General features: G+C 42.2%; 1 protein-coding gene across 2 annotated transcripts in view; it reads left to right on the forward strand.

The window, feature by feature from the left end:
• RFWD3 (ring finger and WD repeat domain 3) overlaps positions 1 to 22357 on the forward strand; it is a 42131-nt gene extending 19774 nt beyond the window's left edge. For both annotated transcript variants that reach the window (XM_015087199.3, XM_053210042.1), the window contains exons 7-13: positions 8387 to 8501; positions 8997 to 9225; positions 13409 to 13559; positions 14915 to 15091; positions 17122 to 17336; positions 17977 to 18188; positions 20008 to 22357. In XM_015087199.3, the coding sequence (XP_014942685.3) occupies positions 8387 to 8501; positions 8997 to 9225; positions 13409 to 13559; positions 14915 to 15091; positions 17122 to 17336; positions 17977 to 18188; positions 20008 to 20151 (1243 nt within the window). In that variant the 3' untranslated portion in view covers positions 20152 to 22357. The remainder of the gene's footprint in view (positions 1 to 8386; positions 8502 to 8996; positions 9226 to 13408; positions 13560 to 14914; positions 15092 to 17121; positions 17337 to 17976; positions 18189 to 20007) is intronic.
• Positions 22358 to 23017: the final 660 nt, after the last annotated feature.

Raw genomic sequence — 23017 nt, forward strand, 5'->3', positions numbered from 1 at the left:
GATTTCTAAATACACGTCTGATGTCTTCTGAGGGAGGTCTACATGATGTGTTCTTGATGTTTTGGAGGGGCACCTGGGTGGCTCAGTCAGCTAAGCGTCCGACTTCGGCTCAGGTCATGATCTCGTGGTTTGTGGGTTTGAGCCCCGTGTCAGGCTCTGTGCTGACAGTTCAGAACCTGGAGCCTGCTTTGGATTCTGTCTCCCCCTCTCTCTCTCTCTCTGCCTTCCCCCATTTGCACTCTCTCTCTCACCCTCTTTTGAAAATAAATGAACATTTTTTTTAAAATGCGGTTTCAGAGCAACAACTAATTCCAACTTCAGCTAGCTCAGTGAGTATAGGCCCCAGGTTCACTGAATGAACCTTCTCAACTATAGGGTAGGGGGAGTTTATCTAAAAATGAAGTCAGTGCACAGAAAGCAGAGCTAAGCAGTGGAGGAAGACGGATTCCTGACCCTCAATTCAGCCATGCCTAAATTAGTTTCCAGTGGATTTCTCAGTGATAACATTAGTTTTCAATTTTAGTTGGCCAGCTAAAGTAAAGTTTCTGTCCTGTAATCTAAGGAATATTAACCAGTGTTTCATCACATAATATTTTCATTCTGGGAAGACTGACACCTGGATCATGAAAATCTCCTTCCTCGAAACGAGGGGAAGGGGCACCTGGGTGGCTCAATTGAGCCCAGTCTTGATTTCAGCTCAGGTCATGATCCCAGGGTCGTGGGATCAAGCCCTGCATTGGGCTCCACACTGACCATGGAGCCTACTTAAGATTCGCTCTGTTTTTCCCTCTGCCCCTCTCCCCCGCTCGCTCTCTCAGTCTAAAATAAGGGGGGGGTGGGGGGAAGGGAAAGGTGAAAGAAGGATGACAGGTGGTAGACCTGCCGCTCATTTCTTCTGTGCCCTGTACGTCTTGTAAGTTTCTGCTTTCAGGGCCTGAGTGCCATGTGCAGATTAGAACAGGTAAATTCAGAAGGAATGGAGTGACTTCTCCTTTCACAGGAGCACTTAGCTATCCCCACCAACTTGGAATCAGCTCTGACACTTAAGCCTGTAGTAGCGTGACCCAGGAAAGAAGACCATGGTGTCTTAAGCCCTCTCCAAATCAAAAGTCATAGAGAAACCTATAGCCCTCCAGTAATACCGCACACCTGGTGTGGGCGGCAGACCCCAGCAGAGTGAGTCCCTGGAATTTTTGTAGCTTATTCAGATTCTTCCCTAAGGATTACATTTACTGCCTGCCTCTGCTGCTAAATACCTTAGTCAGGAATTCCTCATCTTACTTTTTGTATACAGTTCATGACCACTTGGAACATTCTCCAAGTCTTAATCTCCTCTTCCCTAGAATAGGCTTAATGATACTTTAAACAAACCAGTAACAGAAAAGAGGATCTGGCACACGGCTTAAGTGTTGCCATTTGTTCCCCCGTTTGTTTGTTCGTGTCGCTAAGCCCTCCTACAGCAGCACTCTCCATGGAAGATTCCTAAGTGAAGCTTTGCACGTGTAGTGCAGTACAAGAAATTATCAGCATTTTGGAAGCCCAAGAACAATTGGTAATAACACTACTTAAAATAAACTTTAAGAACATTAAAAAAATATATATCCCCCCACTGCAAGAGTGTAGGGACTTGGGTTTTCTCACAACACTGCTGGTAAGAATGTACACCAACACAACTCTTTAGAGGCCTTTGGCACTATGCTTTAAAAGCCTTCAAAAGTAAATCTGCAGGCATTTATTCTAAAGAAACAATTTGTGAAGAAATGCGTGCAAAGATTTATTTAATGAGACTTTTCATTTAAACATTGTTAATAATCCAGGGAGCCTGGGTGGCTTGGTTTGTTAAGCATCTGACTTCGGCTCAGGTCATGATCTTATCCCTGGATTCGAGCCCCATTTTGGGCTCTGTGCTGACAGCTCAGAGCCTGGAGCCTGCTTCAGATTCTGTGTGTCGCTCTCTCTGCCCCTCCCCCACTCATGTGCTCTGTCTCTCTCTCTTTCCCCCTCAAAAAGAAACTTAAAAAAAAAAAATGTAAGCATTGTTAATAATCCAAACTGAGAGAATTAACTGATTGAGTAAACTCTGGCATATTCATGTGATAGAATTCTACACATTTATTTAAACTGATGTTAAAGTGCACATAATATTTTGTCATGTGAAAGTACATTATGGTGATTATATTTTTGCAAAGTGAAAAAAAAATACTACAGGTAGTCACTGAGTAGTGGAATTACAGGTGATTTTCATTTTCTTCCTTATTTTTTCGTATTTGGTCCAACAAATACTTAGCATTTTTACATGGTAGCTGTGTGGAGAGGGCAATTTTGTTTAAAAAGCTTACTTTGTAGGTGTCGCAGTTAATATATGATTGTATTTAAAACTTTGCGGGGCGCCTGGGTGGCTCAGTCGGTTGAGCGTCCGACTTCAGCTCAGGTCATGATCTCACGGTCTGTGAGTTTGAGCCCCGCATAGGATCTGTGCTGACGCTCAGAGCCTGGAGCCTGCTTCGGATTCTGTGTCTCCCTCTGCCTCTGCCCCTCCCCTGCTCATGCTCTGTCTCTCTTTGTCTCAAAAATAAATTAAAAAAAAAAAAACTTTGCTGATTACTCAGAAAACTCCCAACAAACCAACGTCCAGGACCAGTTGACTTTACAGGTGAAGTCTACCAAAGTTTAAAGAAAAGTTAATAACTATTCTTCTAACTTTTCCAAAAAATAGAAGAAGAAGGAAAACTTCCAAATTCATTCTATGAGGCAAGTGCCTCCCTAATACCAAAACCAGATAAAGACACCACACAAAAAAAAGAGAACTAAAAAAGAGAGAGAGAGAGAGAGAACTATAGACTAATATCTCTGATGAACATAGATATAGAAATCCTCAACAGAGTATTAGCAAACCAAATCCAATAATACATTTAAAAAAAATTTAACCATGATCAAGTGGGATTTATTCCTGAGATACAAGGGTAATCTGTTATTTACAAATTAACCAGTGTGATATATTTTCTCAGAGAAAGGATAAAAAGCATAGCCATTTCAGTAGATGCAGAAAAAGCATTTGACAAAGTACAACATCCGTTCATGATAAAAAACCCTCAACAAAGTAGATTTAGAGGGAACATACCTCAACACAATAAAGGCGATATATGGAAAACCCATCATCCTTAAAAACTGAGAGTTTTTTCCCTGAGGGCAGGACCAAGACCGGGATGTCCATTCTCACCACAGCAATCAGACAAGAGAAATAAAATATAAAAATAAAAGGCATCGAAATTGGTAAGGAAGAAGTAAAACTTTCACTGTTTGCTGATGACATGATACTATATGTAGAGAACCCAAAGGCCACCAAAAACTACTAGAACTGATAAATGAATTCAGTCAATTGGCAGGATGAAAAATCAGTGTGCAGAAATCTGTTGCATTTCTGTATACTAATGATGAAGCAGCAGAAGGAGAAATTAACAGTCCCACTTACAATTGCACCAAAAAACCCCAAAACCTAGGAATAAACTTAAGAGGTGAAAGACCTGTACTCTGAAAACTATAAAACATTGATGAAAGAAATTCAAGATGACACAAAGAAATGGAAGACATTCCATGCTCGTGGACTGGAAGAACAGATATTGTTAAAATGTCTATATTGCCCAAAGCAGTGTACTCATTTAATGTGATCCCTGTCAAAATACCAACAGCATTTTTCACAGAACTAGAACAAGCAGTCCTAAAATTTGTATGGAATGATAAAAGACCCCGAATAGCCAAAGCAATTTGGGAAAAGAAAAATAAACCTGAAAGCATCACAGTTCAGACTTCAAGTTATATCACAAAGATGTAGTAGTCAAAACTGTATGGTACTGGCACAAAAATAGATACGTGGATCACTGGAACACTGGAAAGCCCAGAAATCAACCCACAGTTATATGGCCATTAATCTTTGAGAAAGCAGGAAAGAATACGCAATGAGAAAAAGACCGTTTCTTCAACAAATAGTATTGGGAAAACTGGGCAGCTACATGCAGAAGAATGAAACTGTACCACTTTGTCACACCATACACAAGAATAAACTCAAAATGGATGGAGGACCTAAATTTGAGAGCTAAAACCATAAAAATCCTAGAAGAGAACACAGGCACTAATTACTCTGCCGTCAGCCGTAGCAATATTTTTCTAGATAGATCTCCTGAGACAAGGTAAACAAAAGCAAAAATAAGCTATTGGAACCACATCAAAATAAAAATCTTCTGCATAGCAAAGGAAACAACCAATAAAACTAAAAGGCAACCTATGGAATGGGAGAAAATATTCACAAATCACATATCTGATAAAGGGTTAGTATCCAAAATATATAAAGAATTTATACAAATCAATACACACACACCCCCCCCAAAGAATCCAATTTAAAAATGGGCAGAAGACATGACCAGACATTTCTCCAAAGAAGACGTACACATGACCAACAGACACATGAAAAATGGTGGACGTCACTCATCAGGGAAATGCAAATCAAAACTGTAATGAGATATCCTCTCACACCTGTTGGCTAAAATCAAAACCACAAGAAACAGTAGGTGTTGGCGAGGATGTGGAGAAAAGGGAACCATCGTGCACTGTTGATGGGAATGCAAACTGGTGCAGTCACTGTGGAAGACAGTATGGAAGTTGCCTCAAATAATTAAAAATAGAACTATCCTACAATCCAATCATCATGTTACTGAGTATTTAGCCATAGTTTACAAAAAACACTAATTCTTAGGGATATATGCTCCCCTATGTTTCGAGCAGCATTATGTACAATAGCCAAACTGTGGAAGCGGCCCAAGTGTCCATCAATAGATGAACGGAGAAAGAAGAGGTAGTATATATATACCAAATCTTGCCATTTACAACAACATGGATGAAGCTAAAGAGTATTATTCTAAGTGAAGTAAGCCAGTCAGGGAAAGACAAATACCGTATGATTTCACTCATGTGCAATTTGAGAAACAAGTAGACAAAGAGGGGGGGTGGGGGAAGACAAACCAAAAAACAGACTTTTAACTATAGACAACAAACACATGGTTACCAGAGGGGAGATGGGGGCGGGGGGGGGGGGGGGGAGGCAGGTGATGGGTGAAATAGGTGATGGAGATTAAGAGTACACTTACTGTTGTTATTATTATTTATTTATTTATTTTTGAAAGAGAGCAAGTGCGCAATCTAGGAAGAGGGGCAAAGGGAGAGAGAAAATCCCAAGCAGGCTCCATGCTCAGCACAGAGCCAGACACGGGACTTGATCCCACGACCCTGGGATCATGACCTGAGTCGACATCAAGAGTTGGACACTCAACCTACCGAGCCACCCAAGCACCCCAAGAGTACACTTACCTTGAGGAGCACTGAGTAATATATAGAGTTGTTGAAACACTATATTGCACACCTGAAATTAATAGAACACTGTATGTTAGCTACACTGGAAGTAAAATTAAAAATAAACCTTGCTGATTACACATAATCAGTATGCCCCCTATCCTCTTTAGAAAATGTGAACATTTTGAAAATGCCAATAAATAGAGACTTCAATGAGCACCCTTGTACTTGACTTTTTCAGATCTTAACAACTTGCCATATTTGTTTAAGGCCTTAAGTAAATAAATAAATCATTACAGATAGAGCAAAAGCTTCCTTGTGAACTACATGTCCTTAATTCCATCACTTTCCTCAGAGGAGTTATAAATCATATTATAGTATGATTTAGGAAGTTTTTACACTTTATACAAATGTTATTAGATTATGATTTTCCTCTGTAACTTGTTTTTTTGGTTTAGCATTATGATTGGGGCACATATCCAACTTCGTATAGCTCTAGCTTATTCATTTTAACTTCTGTATAGTCTTCTAGTTCTCTAATTTAAAATTTTCCTATCCATATTTTGTAGTTGTGGACAGTTAAGGTGGTTTCCAGTTTTTGTTAACATAAGCCACGATGCAGAGAGATGAGCAATAGTCTCTTTAGGTCTAGAAATGGAATTACTTTATCATAGGTCACATATAATTTCAGCTTTACTAGATACTGTCAAATTGTTCCTCCAAGAAGCTCTTCCCAATATATATATTCCCGCCAGCAGAAGCCAGATTTCTTATTTTTTCATACTTTGTCTGCTTTGTATTATCAGACTTAATTTTGATGGTCTCATGAAGTGAAATAGTATTTACTTAATCTGCATTTCCTAAGTTATTAACGAAGTTGGACATACTCTTCTGTCAGTTTTGCTTTTATCATTTGTTCATTGATACTGAGCAAAATACATTGCTTGTTTCTTATTGATCTGTATAGTTTTTTGTGTTTTCCTTATACAGTTGACCCAGGAGTTGGAGGTGCCAGCCCATCCCACAGTGGAAAATCCACATATAACTTTCAACTCCCCCGAAGCTGAACTAATTAATAGCCTACTGTTGAGTAGAAACCTCCCTGGTAACATAAACAGTGGGTTAACATATATTTTATATGTTATATGTATTCTACACTATATCCTTACAATAATATCTAACTTTTAATTTTTTCCATATTTCTGGGCTACGCAGTTTATCTGTGAATTTTTTCAAATTGTTCCAAATTTCCAAAAAGTTTTCCAATGTATGTATTGAAAAAAATCCACAGTAAATGGACTGGCAAGGCTCAAACCCGTGTTGTTCAGGGTCAGCTGTACTGATGCTTTGTTGCTTGTGTATATTGCAGATATAGGCCTCCAGTCTGGGCTTGTCTCTTTAATTTGTTTATGGTATCTTTGGTTGAACATGAGTTTTTAATTTTAACACAGTCCTTTATCACTTGTTTTGTGGGTTTTTTTGTCTCTAGTACTTCAAAGTCTTAAAGACGTAACATTATCTAAAGGTCTTTAAATTTTTTGCTTTTTACATAGGTTTTGAATATTTCTTAAATCTCGTTTTACAGATAGCCAGTTGTTGTAGTGTAATTATTAAGTAATATGTTCTTCCTGTGTAAGTTTTCATTGCTACCTCTACGCTAGATTAAGTTTCTGTATATAAACGAACTACTCTTAGGTTCTGTGGTCTCTTTGTTAATTCTCACCCCAGTATTCCCAGGTTGTAGCTTTAAAATACGTCCCCCCACCTTGTTCTTCAAATTGACTTTGCTATTCTTGGCACTTTGCTCTTCCATATTAATTTTAAAATTAGTTGGCTGAGTTCCATTTAATGTAATTTCAATCAAGATTTCAAAGGAAACTTTTGAAATCTTGATTGAAATTGCATTAAATTTTTGAGAAGTTCCATCTTCATGATTTTGAGTCTTTCCAGCCATGAGCATTCTATAATATCCTTCCGCTTATTCGCTGTTTTCTTGTGCCTTCTACTAGTGTACTTTGCTTCATAAAGGTCTTGGCATGCCCTTTCACTGTATTCCTAGGTTGTTATTGTTAGACTTGCTGTTGTGAATGAATTTTTTTGTATTACATTTACTAATCAGTTATCTGGCATATGGGAAATACTTGATCTAAATTTCTTTGTTTTCTTAAGTCTATTTTTTTAGTAATCTCTATACCCAACATGGGGCCCGAACTCACGACCCTGAGATTAAGAGACACATGCTACTCCTACTGAGCCAGCCAGGTGCCCCAATCTAATTTTCTTGATCTTAATTCCAGCGCCTTGCTGAGCTCTAATAATTTGTGACTTCTCTTGAATTTTCCGTGAAGATAAGTTGGGCAGCTTTATCCCTTCCTTTCCAGCTTTCATCTTTTTTCTATCCTATCTTGTTGGAGTGGAAATATTTTTTTTTTGCATTTCATATTTTGAAAGTGTCTTTAGGTACATACAAATTTATTTTTGTTCTTGGTGAATGTATTTTTTTCCTTATGTATAATTCCTCTTTATACCTATTCATGCTGTTGAATTCTAAACGATCTTAGTATTTTCCAGGTATATACTTTCTATCTTTTTAACTTCAGCCTCTTTTTTGTAGTATTACTTAATTTCAGTATCTGATGAACAGCTGGCAGCTTATTATTTTCTTTTAATCCAGCAGATAACTTTGTGGTCTTTTAACATGCCATTTTACTCTTTTGGCCCTAACTCAAGTGATAAGTTTGGCTCTGTTCCCTCTTTTGGCATTTTTGCATTTTTAGTCTCATTCCATGGTAAGAGCCAAACTCCTGGTCCTCACTGCCTTCCTTAACACTGAACCTCAGTGATTCAAGAGTTCGGCCCTGCATGCTACTTTTCTGTAGTGTTTCTGGATGTGAGAGCTTTCTCTTTGGTTACATTCATATTCACCATCGCGACATATTTACAGCAAAGTGTGTATATCAGAGCATGAAGTTAATCTGACATCTTGATGGGAGGTCTTTTGCCGCCTTTCTAATCTCCCCCTGTTGTTGGCTTCCCATTCTAGTTCCTTACTAAAGGAGCAGATGCTAAGGAAGCAGGCCGAGTTAGAATCGGCACAGTGCCGGCTCCAACTTCAAGTCCTCACTGATGAGTGCGCTAAGCTTCATAGTCGTGTCCAGGTAGGTTTACCCTTTCTCATCCAGAGAGCTTTCGGGATAAAAACGGAAGAGGAATCTAAATTGGATTTCCGTTCCTCTCAGATACAAAGAAGGATCTATCTAGCTTTTCAGAAAATAAACAAGAACAAGTGTTTCATTCTTGATTACGGCAGCGTGCACACTTGAGGGTGAATTCTGCAATTTGAACTTTTAAAACATTAGTCAGCTAGCTGATAATTTGAACCCTAAGTCATTTTTACCTCCCTGAATCCACCCCTAAAATGATGGGTTTAGACAAAATGACCATTAAAGACTTTGAACTCTACTATTTTATGATCTGTGCTCTCCTTAGTTCAGTTGCTGGTTGAAATACTGTGAAAACCGCATCAGTCCTCTAGGATTCATGTCAGCGGTTTCATATAATGGAGAAAACATCCCATATTAAATCAAGGAATTGTGTATGAGGGGAATATCAAATGAAAAGACTGCACATTTACAAAATCTTTTTCACTTTAGGATTTGCAAAAACTTCTTGTGCAGCATCGGGATCAGATTTCACAGCAACCCGGGGGCTCCCAGGCACGTTTCCTGAGCTGCCTGCCCTCCAGCCAGGGCCAGCACAAGTACCGTTTCCAGAAGACCTTCACGGTGTCTCAGACAGGAAACTGCCGAATCATGACATACTGTGACACTCTGAGCTGCCTGGTGGTGTCACAGCCTTCTCCTCAGTCCTCCTTCCTGCCAGGTGAACCATCCAGATCCTCAGCGTTCGTGTTCATTATTGGACTTCATTTATTTCTCTCTCTTTTTGGAGAATCCAGGACTCACTAGTGGGTGAACACTGACCCTGGCCCACCAGATCACCTTCCCTAGTCTGTTAATGCAGGTCCTCTGAGGTACTGCAAAGGTATCTTTAGTGTCTGGCCAAAGTGTTGGCTTCATCCTGTAGATTTTTTCACCAAGAGCTCAGAAATGCCAATAACTGTGATAAAGTAAGAGGAAGATGGGGCTCTTGGAAGTATGGGTTACTAGTGTAGGCCAAGGACAAGGACAGCACTCCCTGTATGCCCCTTGGAGGCACCTCGCTGGCTCACTTGGTAGAGCATGTGACTTACGTTTGAGCCCCATGTTGGGTGTAGAGATATTACTTAGGGGCAAAAAAAATTTTTTTAATAAATAAGGTCACAGATTTTTTTTTTTAATGTTTAATTTTTTGAGAGAGAGAGAGAATGTAAGTTTGGGGGTGGGGGGCAGAGAGCGGGAAACAGGACCCAAAGCGGACTTTGCGCTGACAGGCTGACAGCAACAAGCCCAATGTGGGGCTCGAACTCGGAAACCGTGAGATCATGACCCGAGCTGAAGTTGGATGCTCAATCGACTGAGCTGCCCAGTTGCCCTTGTCACAGATTCATTTTACACTGGAATTTTTTTTTTTTAAGGTATTAGTTTTTTTGAGTTATCTTGGGGTCCCTGGGTGGCTCAGTCGGTTCAGTGTCCGACTGTTGATTTTTGCTCTGGTCTTGATTGATTTTTTTTTTCAGGTCATGATCCCTGTGTCAGGTTCCATGCTCAGTGTGGGACCTGCCTAAGAGTCTCTCTCTCTTTCCCTCTGCCCCTGTCCCCTGCTCATGTGCACGCCTGCGCGCGCGCTCTCTCTCTCTCTGAAATAAAAAAAAGGAGGGTGGGTGCCTGAGTAGCTCATTCAGTCAAGTGTCCCACTCCTGATTCTTGCTCAGGTAATGATCTCATGATTCGTGAGATTGAGCCCTGTGTTGGGCTCTGCGATGACAGCGCAGGGCCTGCTTGGGATTCTCTCTCTCCGTCTCTCTCTGTGCCTCCCCTGCTCATGTGCGCACACTCTCTCTCTTCCTCTAAATAAACTTTAAATCAATAAAATGTTATCTGTACACCCAACGTGGGGCTCAGACTTAGAACGTTGAGATCAAGAGTCGCATGCTCTACCAACTGAGCCAGCCAGGCATCCCTAGACTAGGAATATTTTTTTAATAATTTTTTTTTAATGTTTATTTATTTATTTTGAGAGAGGGTGGGGAGGGAGGGGGAGAGAGAGAGAGAGAGAGAGAGAGAGAGAGAGAGAGAGAATCCCAAGCAGGCTCTGTGCTGTCATCGCAGAGCCCAACACAGGGCTCGATCTCATGAACCGTGAGATCATTCCCTGAGCCAGAATCAGGAGTGGGATGCTTAACCAACTAGCCACCCAGGCACCCCTCGAATTCTTTTTTAAAATAATATCCCAAGGGCTAATTCAAGTTGAAACGAGATTTAATACTTATGTTCAGTAGTGTTAAATTGACAAATTCCAAATAAAAGAATTTGGAAATACATAGATTAGTATTGATAATAATACATTAATACTAAATTTTCTCAAATTTTGTGCTTTTTTAAGATTAATTTTAGATTGTCTTTTTTTTTTTTTTTTTTTTTTTTTTTTTTTTTTTTTTTTAATGTTCATTTCTGAGACAGAGAGAGACAGCATGAGCCGGGGAGGGGCAGGGAGTGAGGGAGACCCAGAATCCAAAGCAGGCTCCAGGCTCAGAGCTGTCAGCACAGAGCCCGATGTGGGGCTTGAACTCACAAACTGTGAGATCATGATTTGAGGTGAAGTCGGTGGCTCAACTGACTGAACCACCCAGGTGCCCCAAATTTTAGATTGTCTTAAGGTTGAAAAACAAATCTCCTCACATGCTCAATTAAATTGTTCCTGATGGTTATAGATGTTTCTTTCCATGATCTTCAGCATATGATTTCCTCCAGCTGTCAGGTCTTTTTGCTTTAGCCTGATTTCCTGTTTACTCACTTAAACATTCCGTTCAAATGCTTCAAAACTCTGTCCCTCCAAACTTAGGTATAATCAGGATTTGGAGTAGAATTCCTAGATTATTATATATTTTTCTAATCACTTATAGCTGTGAGTTGAGAGAAAGTCCTTTTGAGGAGAACATAAAAGGACTGTTTATAATGTTTCTGTATCCCATCCACATTTTTAGTAAGATTCACCAAATTGGGAAAATATTTATTTTTAAATTTTAGAGAGAGCTCACGAGCAAGGAAGAGGGGCAGAGAGAGAGAATCCGAAGCAGACTCCACGCTGTCGCGGAGCTCAATGTGGGGCTCAGTCCCACAACCGTTAGGTCATGATCTGAGCCAAAAATCAAGAGTTGGAAGCTCAGGGATTCCTCGGTGGCTCAGTTGGTTAAGCGTCCAACTCTTGATTTCAGTTCAGGTCATGGTCTCATGGTTTGTGAGGCTGAGCCTCCAGGAGACCCCATTCCTTTTTTCTTGTTTGTTTATTTAAAGTTTATCTATTTTGAGAGAGAGCTCACAAGAAGGGGAGGGGCAGAGAGAGAGGGAGTGAGAGAGAATCTTAAGCAGGCTGCATGCTGTCAGTGCAGAGCCTGATGTGGGACTTGATCTCACAAATGATCTCGGGAACCGTGAGACCTGAGCCGAAGTCCCAAGTTAGACACTTAACTGACTCAGCCACCCAGTTCCTTTTTTTTTTTTTTTTAATGGTTATTATTTTTGAGAGAGAGACAGAGACAGAGAGCAAGCAGGGAAGGGGCAGAGAGAGAGGGATACAAAAAATCTGAAGCAGGCTCCAGGCCCCAAGCTGTCAGCACAGAGCCCAACGTGGGGCTCGAACTCACAGACCACGAGATCATGACCTGAGCTGTAGTCGGCCGCCCAACCAACTGAGCCACCCAGGCGCCCCGGTTCCTTTTTTCTAATGCACGTATTCCACAGTGTACAGCTAGCTCTTTTTGATAGCCTGTTGGTGCTAATTTCTCCTTGCTTCTCTTGATCATTAACTAGGCCAGTATTCGTGTTCCCTTGTTGCTTTAAAGCCTGTGGTTTCTCTGTTTGTCTCTCTGGCTGTCCTAATTCTGTTTCAGCAGAGAACACAATAAACTTTTCCCACTTGGTTCCCTGGAGAAGCTGAGGTATGACTCGAGGCTGTCCTGAATCTAGGATTTGACAAATCCTGTTTGTGGATAACTTGGATAATAATGGATACTTAGTAAAAACAAATATAATATATTTACATAGCCTAGTAAGAGAACAGTAACATGACTTTTTAAGGACCTATCAAGGACAAGTTTGGGGGGGATTTTTTTCCCTTTCTGGAATGACACAAGTTAATTAGAATACTTGAAGTGTCATCTGTTTTTATTCCATTCAAACAAATGTAGCATATCTTAACCACCTGATATAGAGATTACCTGTGTTCATTCTTTATTGTTCCTTCTCTTCTACATCTTCAGTGTCTGTGGTTCAAGTAGAATAGTCTCTGTGCTAATAGCTTTATTGAAGTATGACTGACATACAATAAATTGCACATATTGAAAGTATACAGTTGGGTGAGTTATGTATACACCCTTGAAACTATCCCCGTAATCAAGATAATGAACATATCTATTGCCCCAAAGTTTTCTCATGCCCTTTTATAATCCATCTCCCACCTGCCCCTCCCTCCTCTCCCCATTCCCAGGCAGCCACTGATCTACTCTCTGTCACTATACATTAGTTTGCATTTTCCAGAATTTAACTTAAACATAATCATGCAGCATTGTTCTTTTTTGTCTGGCTTCTTCCAGCATAAAGTTTTGGAGATTCGTCCGTATTAATATGTATATCAATATTTCATTTCCTTTTATTACGGGTAGCATTCTGTTCTGTGTACATGTTCACATAGTGGTTTATCCATTCACCTGTTGCTGGGCATTTGGAGTAGAATATGCTTTTTAAAATAATTATAACCCTGGGGAATTTTTTTGTTTGTTTGACCAGCTGTTTTCCAGGGATTTATATGCCAGGAAAGGTGAACGAAGGAGCTACTTGAAAAGGTCGTTTGCTTTGCCTTGAATTGACTTTCGGTGATCTATTTCACACTCTCTTGTCTTTGGCAGGCTTTGGTGTTAAGATGTTGAGTACTGCCAACATGCAAAGCAGTCAGTACATTCCCATGCATAGCAAACAGATCCGTGGACTGGCTTTCAGCAATCAGCCCAAAGGCCTACTGCTCTCTGCTTCCCTAGACAGCACTATTAAACTGACCAGGTGAGTGCTTTAGGGAGGACGGTGGGGCCTGGGCTGTTTAGTGTTAAACAGCGTAGAAATTAGTATCTGTATTAAGATGGCCTTAGCTTGCATTTTTTGGTCTAAGGCATTGTCTTCTGAGATCCAGTTTCATTGAATATAAAATGTGCTGCTCATCAAAGTAGATGCGACATCATAAATGTTATGTACAACGTTATGTTTTAAAATTACTTATGTTACAAAATGCATCTTAAGCCGCGCAGATGAGAGTAATACGCTAGAGATGGTCGAATGACAACGTGGAAGGAGCCTTGGTACCTGGCACCATGGAGTTACCAAACCAGCTTGGAACTGCTTGTTGCTGGTCTGTTACGAGGACCATTCTGCCTAACAGAAATGCTCACCAGGAACTCACTGTCCTGGGGTGCCATGACTTCTCTCATCAGTAACCCTCAGTCACGATATTTCATCTTTCATGTGACTGCTGTGAACCAGATGGGATGTACTTAAGTGCCTTCATCTTTTAGAAAGTAGTTCTGATCAGATGTCTGATAGTTGGCTTCCTATTCTGCAGTTAAATCTGAGGAATATCATGATAGCACTGTCAGACCTGAGAAGCCTCTTGACTTTTCTTTTTTTAAATTTTTTTTTTCAACGTTTATTTATTTTTGGGACAGAGAGACAGAGCATGAACGGGGGAGGGGCAGAGAGAGAGGGAGACACAGAATCAGAAACAGGCTCCAGGCTCTGAGCCATCAGCCCAGAGCCCGACGCGGGGCTCAAACTCACGGACTGCGAGATCGTGACCTGGCTGAAGTCGGACGCTTAACTGACTGCGCCACCCAGGCGCCCCAGCCTCTTTACTTTTCAAGAATGCTTCAGCTTAATTTGCCCCAAAACTCCATGTAGCATTATGTTTTATATGTATATATAGGTTATGATTTTTTTCTCTAGTCGTGTTAAAAAATAGATGCAAAGGGCAGGTTAAATACCAAAGTGTTATTAATGACTACCTCTGGGTGGTTAGATTATTAGTTTTTATTTTTCTCATAGGTATATTCTAATTTTTTCAGCATTGAATATGGATTACTTGCATAATAGTAATTATAGAAAATAGGGGTAGAGTAGGGAATGTACTGTTTAAATATCTCTTTGATCTCCTTACATTTCAAGAAGAAAACCTGTAACCCCCAAAATAAATATTTTGGAATTAAAAGGGATTACCTGGGCAGTCCCTAGAGGAAATTGGAAATCCCAAATAGTTTGGGTGTGGGGGTGTGTTCTTAAGGGATTATCATTTCAGTGATAGTCTTTACATCTTTGTTTTATAATTGATTTCCTTAACACATGGTTGTAAAAGTCTTCTATCGCCACAGCCTGGAGACAAATACAGTGGTCCAGACTTACAACGCTGGACGTCCTGTCTGGAGCTGCTGCTGGTGTCTTGATGAAAGTAATCACATCTATGCTGGACTGGTCAATGGTTCAATTCTGATGTATGACCTTCGAAACACGAGCTGTCACATCCAGGAGTTAGTACCCCAGAAAGCCAGGTGGGTAGCCACTTACTTTTCCCCTGTAGCAGCTTTCTCTTGGACCGTTGTATGAATCCTGTCTTCTGAGTGTGTTTCACAGTTGATCAGAATTCCTCAGAGGGCAGTTCTCCTGAGTCCAGTGAGGTGTTGTCACTTGGGAACCACTAAGATCCTTAGAGCATGTGTTCGTGGTATTTCTACACAGTAGAAAGCCCTGGTACCAAGTATAGCCAGGTTCATACAGTCGCTCCTCCCCCAGCGTGGCAAAATGAAGTCAGATCTGCGTTCAAAACCAAACTCCTTGGTCTCAGTTCTTGGCCTGTTACACAGACTTGCTTTAATGGCCACATGTCTAACACACAGGAAGAGATCAGTAAGAGGCAGGCCTATAAAAAAAAAGATTTAAAACTTCCCTAATCTCCAGCTAAACCAACTTGGTCTAAAGATACCAATTACTATGATTTATCCTTTATAACCATTTACAAAGTTGGGAGGTTTATAAAGTCAGCCCGGATTCTGAGGATGGCTGGTCACCAGCACCACTGTGACTCTTCAGAAGATATCACCATAGTAGTAACTGGTTACGAAAACCTAGGCTCAACACTTTGAGGTCTTTTCATTTGAGTGGGGTAGAATCATGCTTCAGTTATGTGGTCTGTAGGCCTGAAGATGACTTGATGTAAACTTCTAGAAGTGTGAACTGCAGGCAAGCATGGTAACTGCCACTGATGTGGAGAGTTCTGCTCAAGAGTAGGCAATCGAATAGAGCAAATAGCAAGGAAAGAATAGTTGTATGCAGTGTTCATTTCTGTTTTAGTTTGCTTCATTGTGACATGACGGGGCAATGAAAGAAAGGAGGCACAGCGACCACTTGGGCAACTTCAGCAGAAACAAAGTTCACAGGAACATAGTCTACCGGCTGACACTTCTGAGAGAATTCTTGGCACACATTCCTGGTCATGTGCTTGCAGAAAGAGATTTAGAACATTTCTAATGAAACCATCCTGTTTCTGAATTAAAATGTAGTTTTTTCAGGGGCGCCTGGCTGGCTCAGTCAGAAGAGCATGTGACTCTTGATATCATGGTCATGAGTTCAAGCTCCACATTGGGTGTAGAGATTACTTACACAAATCTAAAAAAAATGTTTTTGCTTCAGGCTGTATTTTAATTGAAGGGTCTGTCAACTGCATCTTGGAGACTTTATTAGATGTATAAGCTGCATTTCCTTTCTGACTTTCCTTGTGTACACATCTAACCCCATTTCTAGAAACTTCACACTGGTCAAGCTCTCTTGTAACTGTGACTTTGTAGTATTAAATTTCCTAGTCCTTTTTTTTTTAATTTAAAAAATTTTTTTAATGTTTGTTTATTTTTTGAGAGAGAGTGAGATGGGAGAGAGGAATCACTAGTGAGGGAGGAGCAGAGAGAGAGGGAGACACAGACTCTGAAGGCCGCTCCAGGCTCTGAGCTTGTCAGCACAGAGCCCAATGCAGGGCTCGATCTCATGAACCACAAGATCATGACCTGTGCCGAAGTCAGACACTTAACTGACTGAGCCACCCGGGTGCCCCCCTAGTCATTTTTAAAAGCTAATTCTAGAATATGCGGCATCTCCTCTGAAATTAGATGCCAAAGATTATATGTGTACTCTTTTAAAGTTTCTGCAGTATGGGTTGGTAGATTTTACCAGATGTCAAAGGATAGTGACCCAAAGAAGGTCTTTTTTTTTTTTTTTTTGAACGGTAATTTTTGAGAGACCGAGACAGAGCACGAGCTGGGGAGGGACAGAGAGGGAGACACAGAATCCGAAGCAGGCTCCAGGCTCCTAGCTGTCAGCACAGAGCTGGATATGGGGCTTGAACCCACAAACTGTGAGACCATGACCTGAGCTGAAGTCGAATGCTTAATCAACCGAGCCACCCAGGTGCTCCAGAAGGTCTTTAACCTCTTCTGTAGAGGTGGAAGTGTGCTTGAGGGCTCCTGCTAGTGGAGTCTGGAGTAGTACAAGTATTGGAATGTGACACATCATTTCCTTTCTTTCCCTTCAGATGCCCACTGGTATCCCTGTCATACATACCCAGAGCTGCCTCGGCTGCATTTCCTTATGGTGGCGTGTTGGCTGGAACCTTAGAGAACGCTTCCTTCTGGGAGCTAAAGATGGGCTTTTCTCATTGTCCTCATGTGCTGCCCATAGAGCCAGGGGGTTGCGTAGACTTTCAGACGGAGAGCAGCACCCGGCATTGTCTTGTGACCTACAGGCCTGGTGAGTGCTGGGACGTCCTTGTTCTGTTTGGGAGCAAGTCGGTTCAGGGGAGGAGGGGAGAGCTTGCCCTGCCCTTCAGGTGGCACCAGAGAGCCCCTCGCAGGCTAACAGCTCTTGCTACTATATTGAGGCTAGTGGCTCCGCATTCCTCCATAGATGCCGCCTCTACCCCTCGCTTATGTGACAGGGCAAATTCTGCCAGGTACTCCCTGGAGCGAGTTAGCCCCTTTAGGAGCCCCTGTGACTTAGTAATGGAATGAAGAGTCCTGCCCCTGCGGCCAGGGCATCCCCCTCAGCGCAGTTTCGTGTCATCCGCCTGCCCTGAAGGAAGATAAAAACTGAGGCAGGGGGCGGAAGGATACAGTGATTTTACTAAAAAGGATAGCTTATGCCGAGAATTGTTTCCCTCATAGGCAAAAGTCTGTTGTAGATAACTTGCTTTATCCTAGCCTGCGGTTCGGAATTTCATTTGTGCTGTATTATTTTGTTCTTGTTGCTTTGTTTGCTTTGTAGCTACTCTTGATGATCTAATAAACTGTGGCTCTTCCACTCAGTAGTTTGTAATCGTGTGAGGTTCAGGATCTTCATTAATTTCCTGGGATCATCCCCACAGAGCAACACTGACTCCTCTGTCCCGTAGATAAAAATCACAGCACTTTACGAAGTGTGCTGATGGAGATGTCCTCCACGCTGGACGATGCTGGAGAGCTGGTCTGTTCCTGCCATCCTGTGCAAACATTCCTTGGGGGACCCTCTTGCAAACTACTGACCAAAAGTGCCATTTTCCAAAACCCGGAGAGTGATGGCAGCATCCTGGTGTGTACTGGGGATGAAGCATCAAATTCTGCCCTGGTGAGCCTATTATTTTTTTATACAGAAGTATGTAAAGCGAAAAACCGACGTTCTCCTTGATTGCACACATCTGTGTATGTGTATATGTACGATTGCTTGTTTTTACACCAGGCACGCTTGAGACACACTCTGTAATTTGCTCTTTTCCCATTTAGCTTCCTAGCTTGGATATCTTTCCATTTCAATATCTGTAGATTCGCCTCATTCTTTTTTATATGAGCTGTAGTATCCCATGGGCCGTCTTGTGAACCTTTAAAACAAAAATTAAGGAACTACTGAAACTCCTATAAAACAATTGTTTCAGGCAACAGTTTCATCACCAAAAGATGAATGATTGATGAGGGATTGTAGAGTGGATGGGTCAGTCTTTTATAACCTGAACACAGTGATCGACATCACTGTAAGTGGGTTAACAAAAAATAATTCGCCTCTTAAAAAAATTTATTTTGAGAGAGCGCACGTGTGTGAGCAGTGGAGGGGGAGAGAGAGAGAATCCAACGCAGGCTCCATGTTGTCAGCAAGGAACCTAACGTGGGGCTCAAGTTATTCACAAACTACAAGATCAGACTTGAGCCAAAATCAACAATCAAGTGCTTAACCAACTCAGCCACCCAGGCACCCCAATTTGCCTCTTGATGTAAGAAGATAGGAAGTACATAGCGCCTTTTATGAGATGCCCTTGAACCTAAATGTAATCAAGCTTTGGAGCATTGCTGACCAATACAGTTGTGCTAGCCACATGAGCTCTTGAAATGTGATTAGTGTGAATGAAGACTTTAATTTTTTTAATTTTTTTTTTCATTTTTAATTTAAATAGCTTTATGTGGCTAGTGGCCACCATACTGGATAACACTATAGGTTAAGGGTAAAATGATATGAAGTCAGTAAAGAAAACAATAGAATCAGTAAAGCAGATATGGTGAAAGCTTAATAATTTGTTGTACTACTATGCTTTATATTAAAATTTTTTTTTTCATTTTTTTAACATTTATTTCTGAGAGAGTGAGAGGCAGAGCACGAGAGGGGAGAGGCAGAGAGAGAGGGAGACACAGAATCCAAAGCCGGCTCCAGGCTCTGAGCTGTCAGCATAGAGCCCGACACGGCGCGAACTCACGAGCTGTGAGATCATGGCCTGGGCTGAAGTCGAACACTTAACCGACTGAGCCACCCCGGTGCCCCCTAAAATTTTTTTTCATAACAGGGGCACCTGGGGGTCTCAGTCTGTTGGGCATCCGACTCACAGTTCGTGAGTTCGAACTGTGCTGACAGCTCAGAGCCTGGAGCCTGCTTTGCATTCTGGGTCTCATTCTCTCTCTGCCCCTCCCCAACTTGTGCTCTGTCTCTCAAAAATAAATAAATGTTAAAAAAAAATAATTTTTTCATAACAAAAAGTTTTTGAAAAGGAAAAGAAAGCGCTAGTTATTAGATAGATTTCATGAGGGCTGAGAAAGGGACTTTCTGTCTTGCTGAGTGTTCTGTGCCTAGAAGAGTTGCTGGCACCTTGATGGAAGAGCTGAATGCTGGGCTTGCTTTTCAGAGGTAGACTCATTGCTGATCACAGTGGCAGAGCCCACGCCTGATGTTGTATGTCCTGGCTTTGTGAAGGTTGAGAACAGTCTGTCGTACTCCCCTGGCAGCGCTCTCTCTGCAGCCCTTTCAAAGTTGTCCGATGATATTAAGGAGTGCACTCGTGGTGAGCAACGGGTGCTGTACGGAGCTGTGGAACCGCTATATTGTATAGCACTATAGCAATAGAGCAAGCAAGTCCCCCAGCTCAGTTGAATGACTCCTGACCCTGAACTCTGTCTGTCTTCTTTAGCTGTGGGATGCTGGCAGTGGCTCGTTGCTACAGGAACTGCAGGCCGATCAGCCCGTCTTGGACATCTGCCCTTTTGAGGTGAACCACAACAGCTACTTGGCTACCTTAACAGAGAAGATGGTCCACATGTATCGGTGGGAGTGACTGTGTCTGGAACTTGTCAGGCATGCTGCTGGTGAATGTTAAATGTTTGCTAGCACGTAACAACAGCCCTGAGCAAGATCTCTGCTTACTGTCTGTGGCCTAGAACTTCTGGGATCATGGTTCCTTTGGATTAATGTGATTCTAAGAGGCCAGGTCACTGAAACACTACAGACTGTGTATTTGCGGTGTCCATCCAAAGAATACGTGATTGGTAATTGCATCTACATTATCATTGTCTTGGGCTCAAAGCCTTCATGAATCTGTTGAGAATCTGTATTTCCGATCAGACATTCTACTGGACCTCAGAGAGTATCGTATCCTCCCAGCAGTCATTTAGAACGAGTGTGCAGCAAGCATTTTCTGGAGGGTGTGACACCCACCTAAGTGGTCTTGTCACTCAAACTCAGGAACGGATGCTAACGTCCCAGAAGAGACTGACCATCTCCATGTTGTGTGGATGCAGAAGAGTCTTCAGTTGAACACAAGAGGGCACTGTACGACCTGGTGAAGAATTTGATCCATTTCTGACCTTGCGTGTTGACAGCCTTTCAGCAACTTGGTCTTATCCCCGCAGAAGTGTGAGGTCGAGCGCATCTGGTCTACTTTGTGGCAGCAACAGATACATTCCAGGTGTGCGGTGCTGGGATATTGGCAGGCCCAGTGATGGAGGCAGCTGATGCGCTGTGGACCCTTTCGGAATGCTGAGTACATTAGGTTCATCACATCGTGGGAGCCGAGAGAAGAGACCGGTTGTTTGAGCAGTGGGGAAGCCTCCTTTTTTCTTGCTGTCTGAGGACCTCCGGATTGATTTTACATAACCCAGTGCTCTGAAGACCCTTCCTTTTCCCTCTTACTAGGAAAACATGAGCAACATGTCACAGCTCTTGTTTGATTCTCTCCCCGTAAAAGAGGTCAAGGGAGAGGGGCTAAGCAAGACAGGCTTGCAAAAGAGAAGCTGCTGAGACCACTGCTGGGAACAGAAGCTAAAGCCTTCCGCATGTGAAACTGGTGTGTGACTTCAGCTTCCTCTGATATGCCTCCCTTCTAGCCTTTTTAAAGACTCTTGTCAGTGAAATATTCTCAGGAAGAGAAGAGTGGTTGGAGACCTGTGCAGATTGCAGGGAGAAGCCCATCAGCTTTTGTTCCAGCCATGGATTGTCCAACATTGCGAACTTCACTCTTCTCCAGTAGGGGGAAAGGCTTCCGTTTGTATCTGTTTGCCTCGCCTACGGCTGCTCTGCTAAACTGCAGTCTACAATAGAACGCGCCTCAGGGTGTGGGCGGTCAGTGCCCCGTTCTTGGAAGTAGGATGGCCAACAGTGTGACTTTTTTAAATAATTGCTCTAGAAGCGTTATTATTTTTATTTTAAAATAGTTCTGACCGACAACTCCTGAGCGGTTTCCAGCATTTCTCACCAGCAGAGGGTTATTGCCACAGATATCCCCAGAGTTTCAAGTTCCTGTTGTGCCTTCTAAAGAGTGGCCTCCTTCTGTTTTAGGACATCTTTCAAAAAGCCAGTTTCCAGAGCCTGGGAAAGAGCCCCTTTTCTCAGAGGAGATACTCCTTTTAATATGTTGATGATTCAGAATGACGGCCCAGACCTAGAGCATCAGTGGCAGAAAGGGATTTGGATTAAAAAGCAGGACTCATCTGGTTTCAGCAGGTCATCAGAGAGGATGCAGTTGGCCCTGGCTGCCTTTGTCTTTGGCAGAGACAAATCCCACGGTAGGGTTAGGATTTGACCAAGGCGGATGCTGATTGATTCCGCCACGCAGAGGAACCAAGGGACTTAACTACGAGGGAAGTTGGGTGAATCTCATGTCTTGCCAATTCTTGCATTCCTCCAGTAAATTTGGACATTTTAGAGAGAAATTTATGTAACTTCAACTGGTTTCTTTAAAAGAAAAGACCTTGCCCCCAGCCATCCTACCCTTGCATCCCTCATCCAGCAGGAGATCATGTAGTCCCAGGCTCTGGTCTCCTGTGCTGCAGCAGGCTCTGCCCCGACATGTTCCCAACCCCCTGTCTCTAAGGGAGGTTTCCCATATGAGGGTTTGGAGTTAAGCAGACTCCAAATATCTTATTGGCATATATCCTTGTACCTGCTGTGACAAACAGGGCAGTGGGATCATGTTCTGTGTTTTAATGTTTGTGCTTTATGTTTTAATGTTAATATGAAAATAAAGCATTTGCTATGTGTACCAACTGCTGGCGTCTTTTGCCTCTCTGACTGCCAGGGGCAGGAACTTGTCTGCCTCTTGGGCAAGGGGTACAGTCTCAGCCTGATAGATTTCTTCATTTCATGTGGAACTGGGTCTGAATTTCACAGGATGGTCCCTGGATCTGAAGTAAACATCTTCTTTAAACTGATGAGGTGGTTGCGGTGGTTTAACTGGCAATTCTGTTCTACTGTTGTTAATGGGAAGCTGTGTGTTTGCTTCTTAACTTACCCACACTGGTTATTTGTTTGCTTGCAGATCCAAAGGGCTTAATCTTGGAAACTACACTTCGCAGACTCCCTTTGCCTGCTGGCTTCTTGTTACTTACTTTGAATCCAGAAAACTGTAGTGTGGGGGAGGGGAGTGCAAGAGAGGATTTACCCTTTTATTTCTTTCGGTCAGCGGCAGCAGCCCTGGGCAAGCGTGGACTCTGGGTTCCTGCTCGGCACAGTTCTGGCCTCTTGCCTCAGCGTCTTTTTTTTGCGTTTAGTTGAGGTATTTCTGTTGCCACAAATCACGGTTCCGGGATTAGGTTGGAAAGGCTGAAGATGTTTTCCAGCTGAACAGCAAACGGAGTATACTCGATTCCAGGAGGACCAGATCCATAGGTATAGGCTTGCTGTTGTCACGGAACCTGGTGCTCCAA

The sequence above is a fragment of the Acinonyx jubatus genome, chromosome E2 (assembly GCF_027475565.1).
Source record: "Acinonyx jubatus isolate Ajub_Pintada_27869175 chromosome E2, VMU_Ajub_asm_v1.0, whole genome shotgun sequence".
Lineage (NCBI taxonomy): Eukaryota > Metazoa > Chordata > Mammalia > Carnivora > Felidae > Acinonyx > Acinonyx jubatus.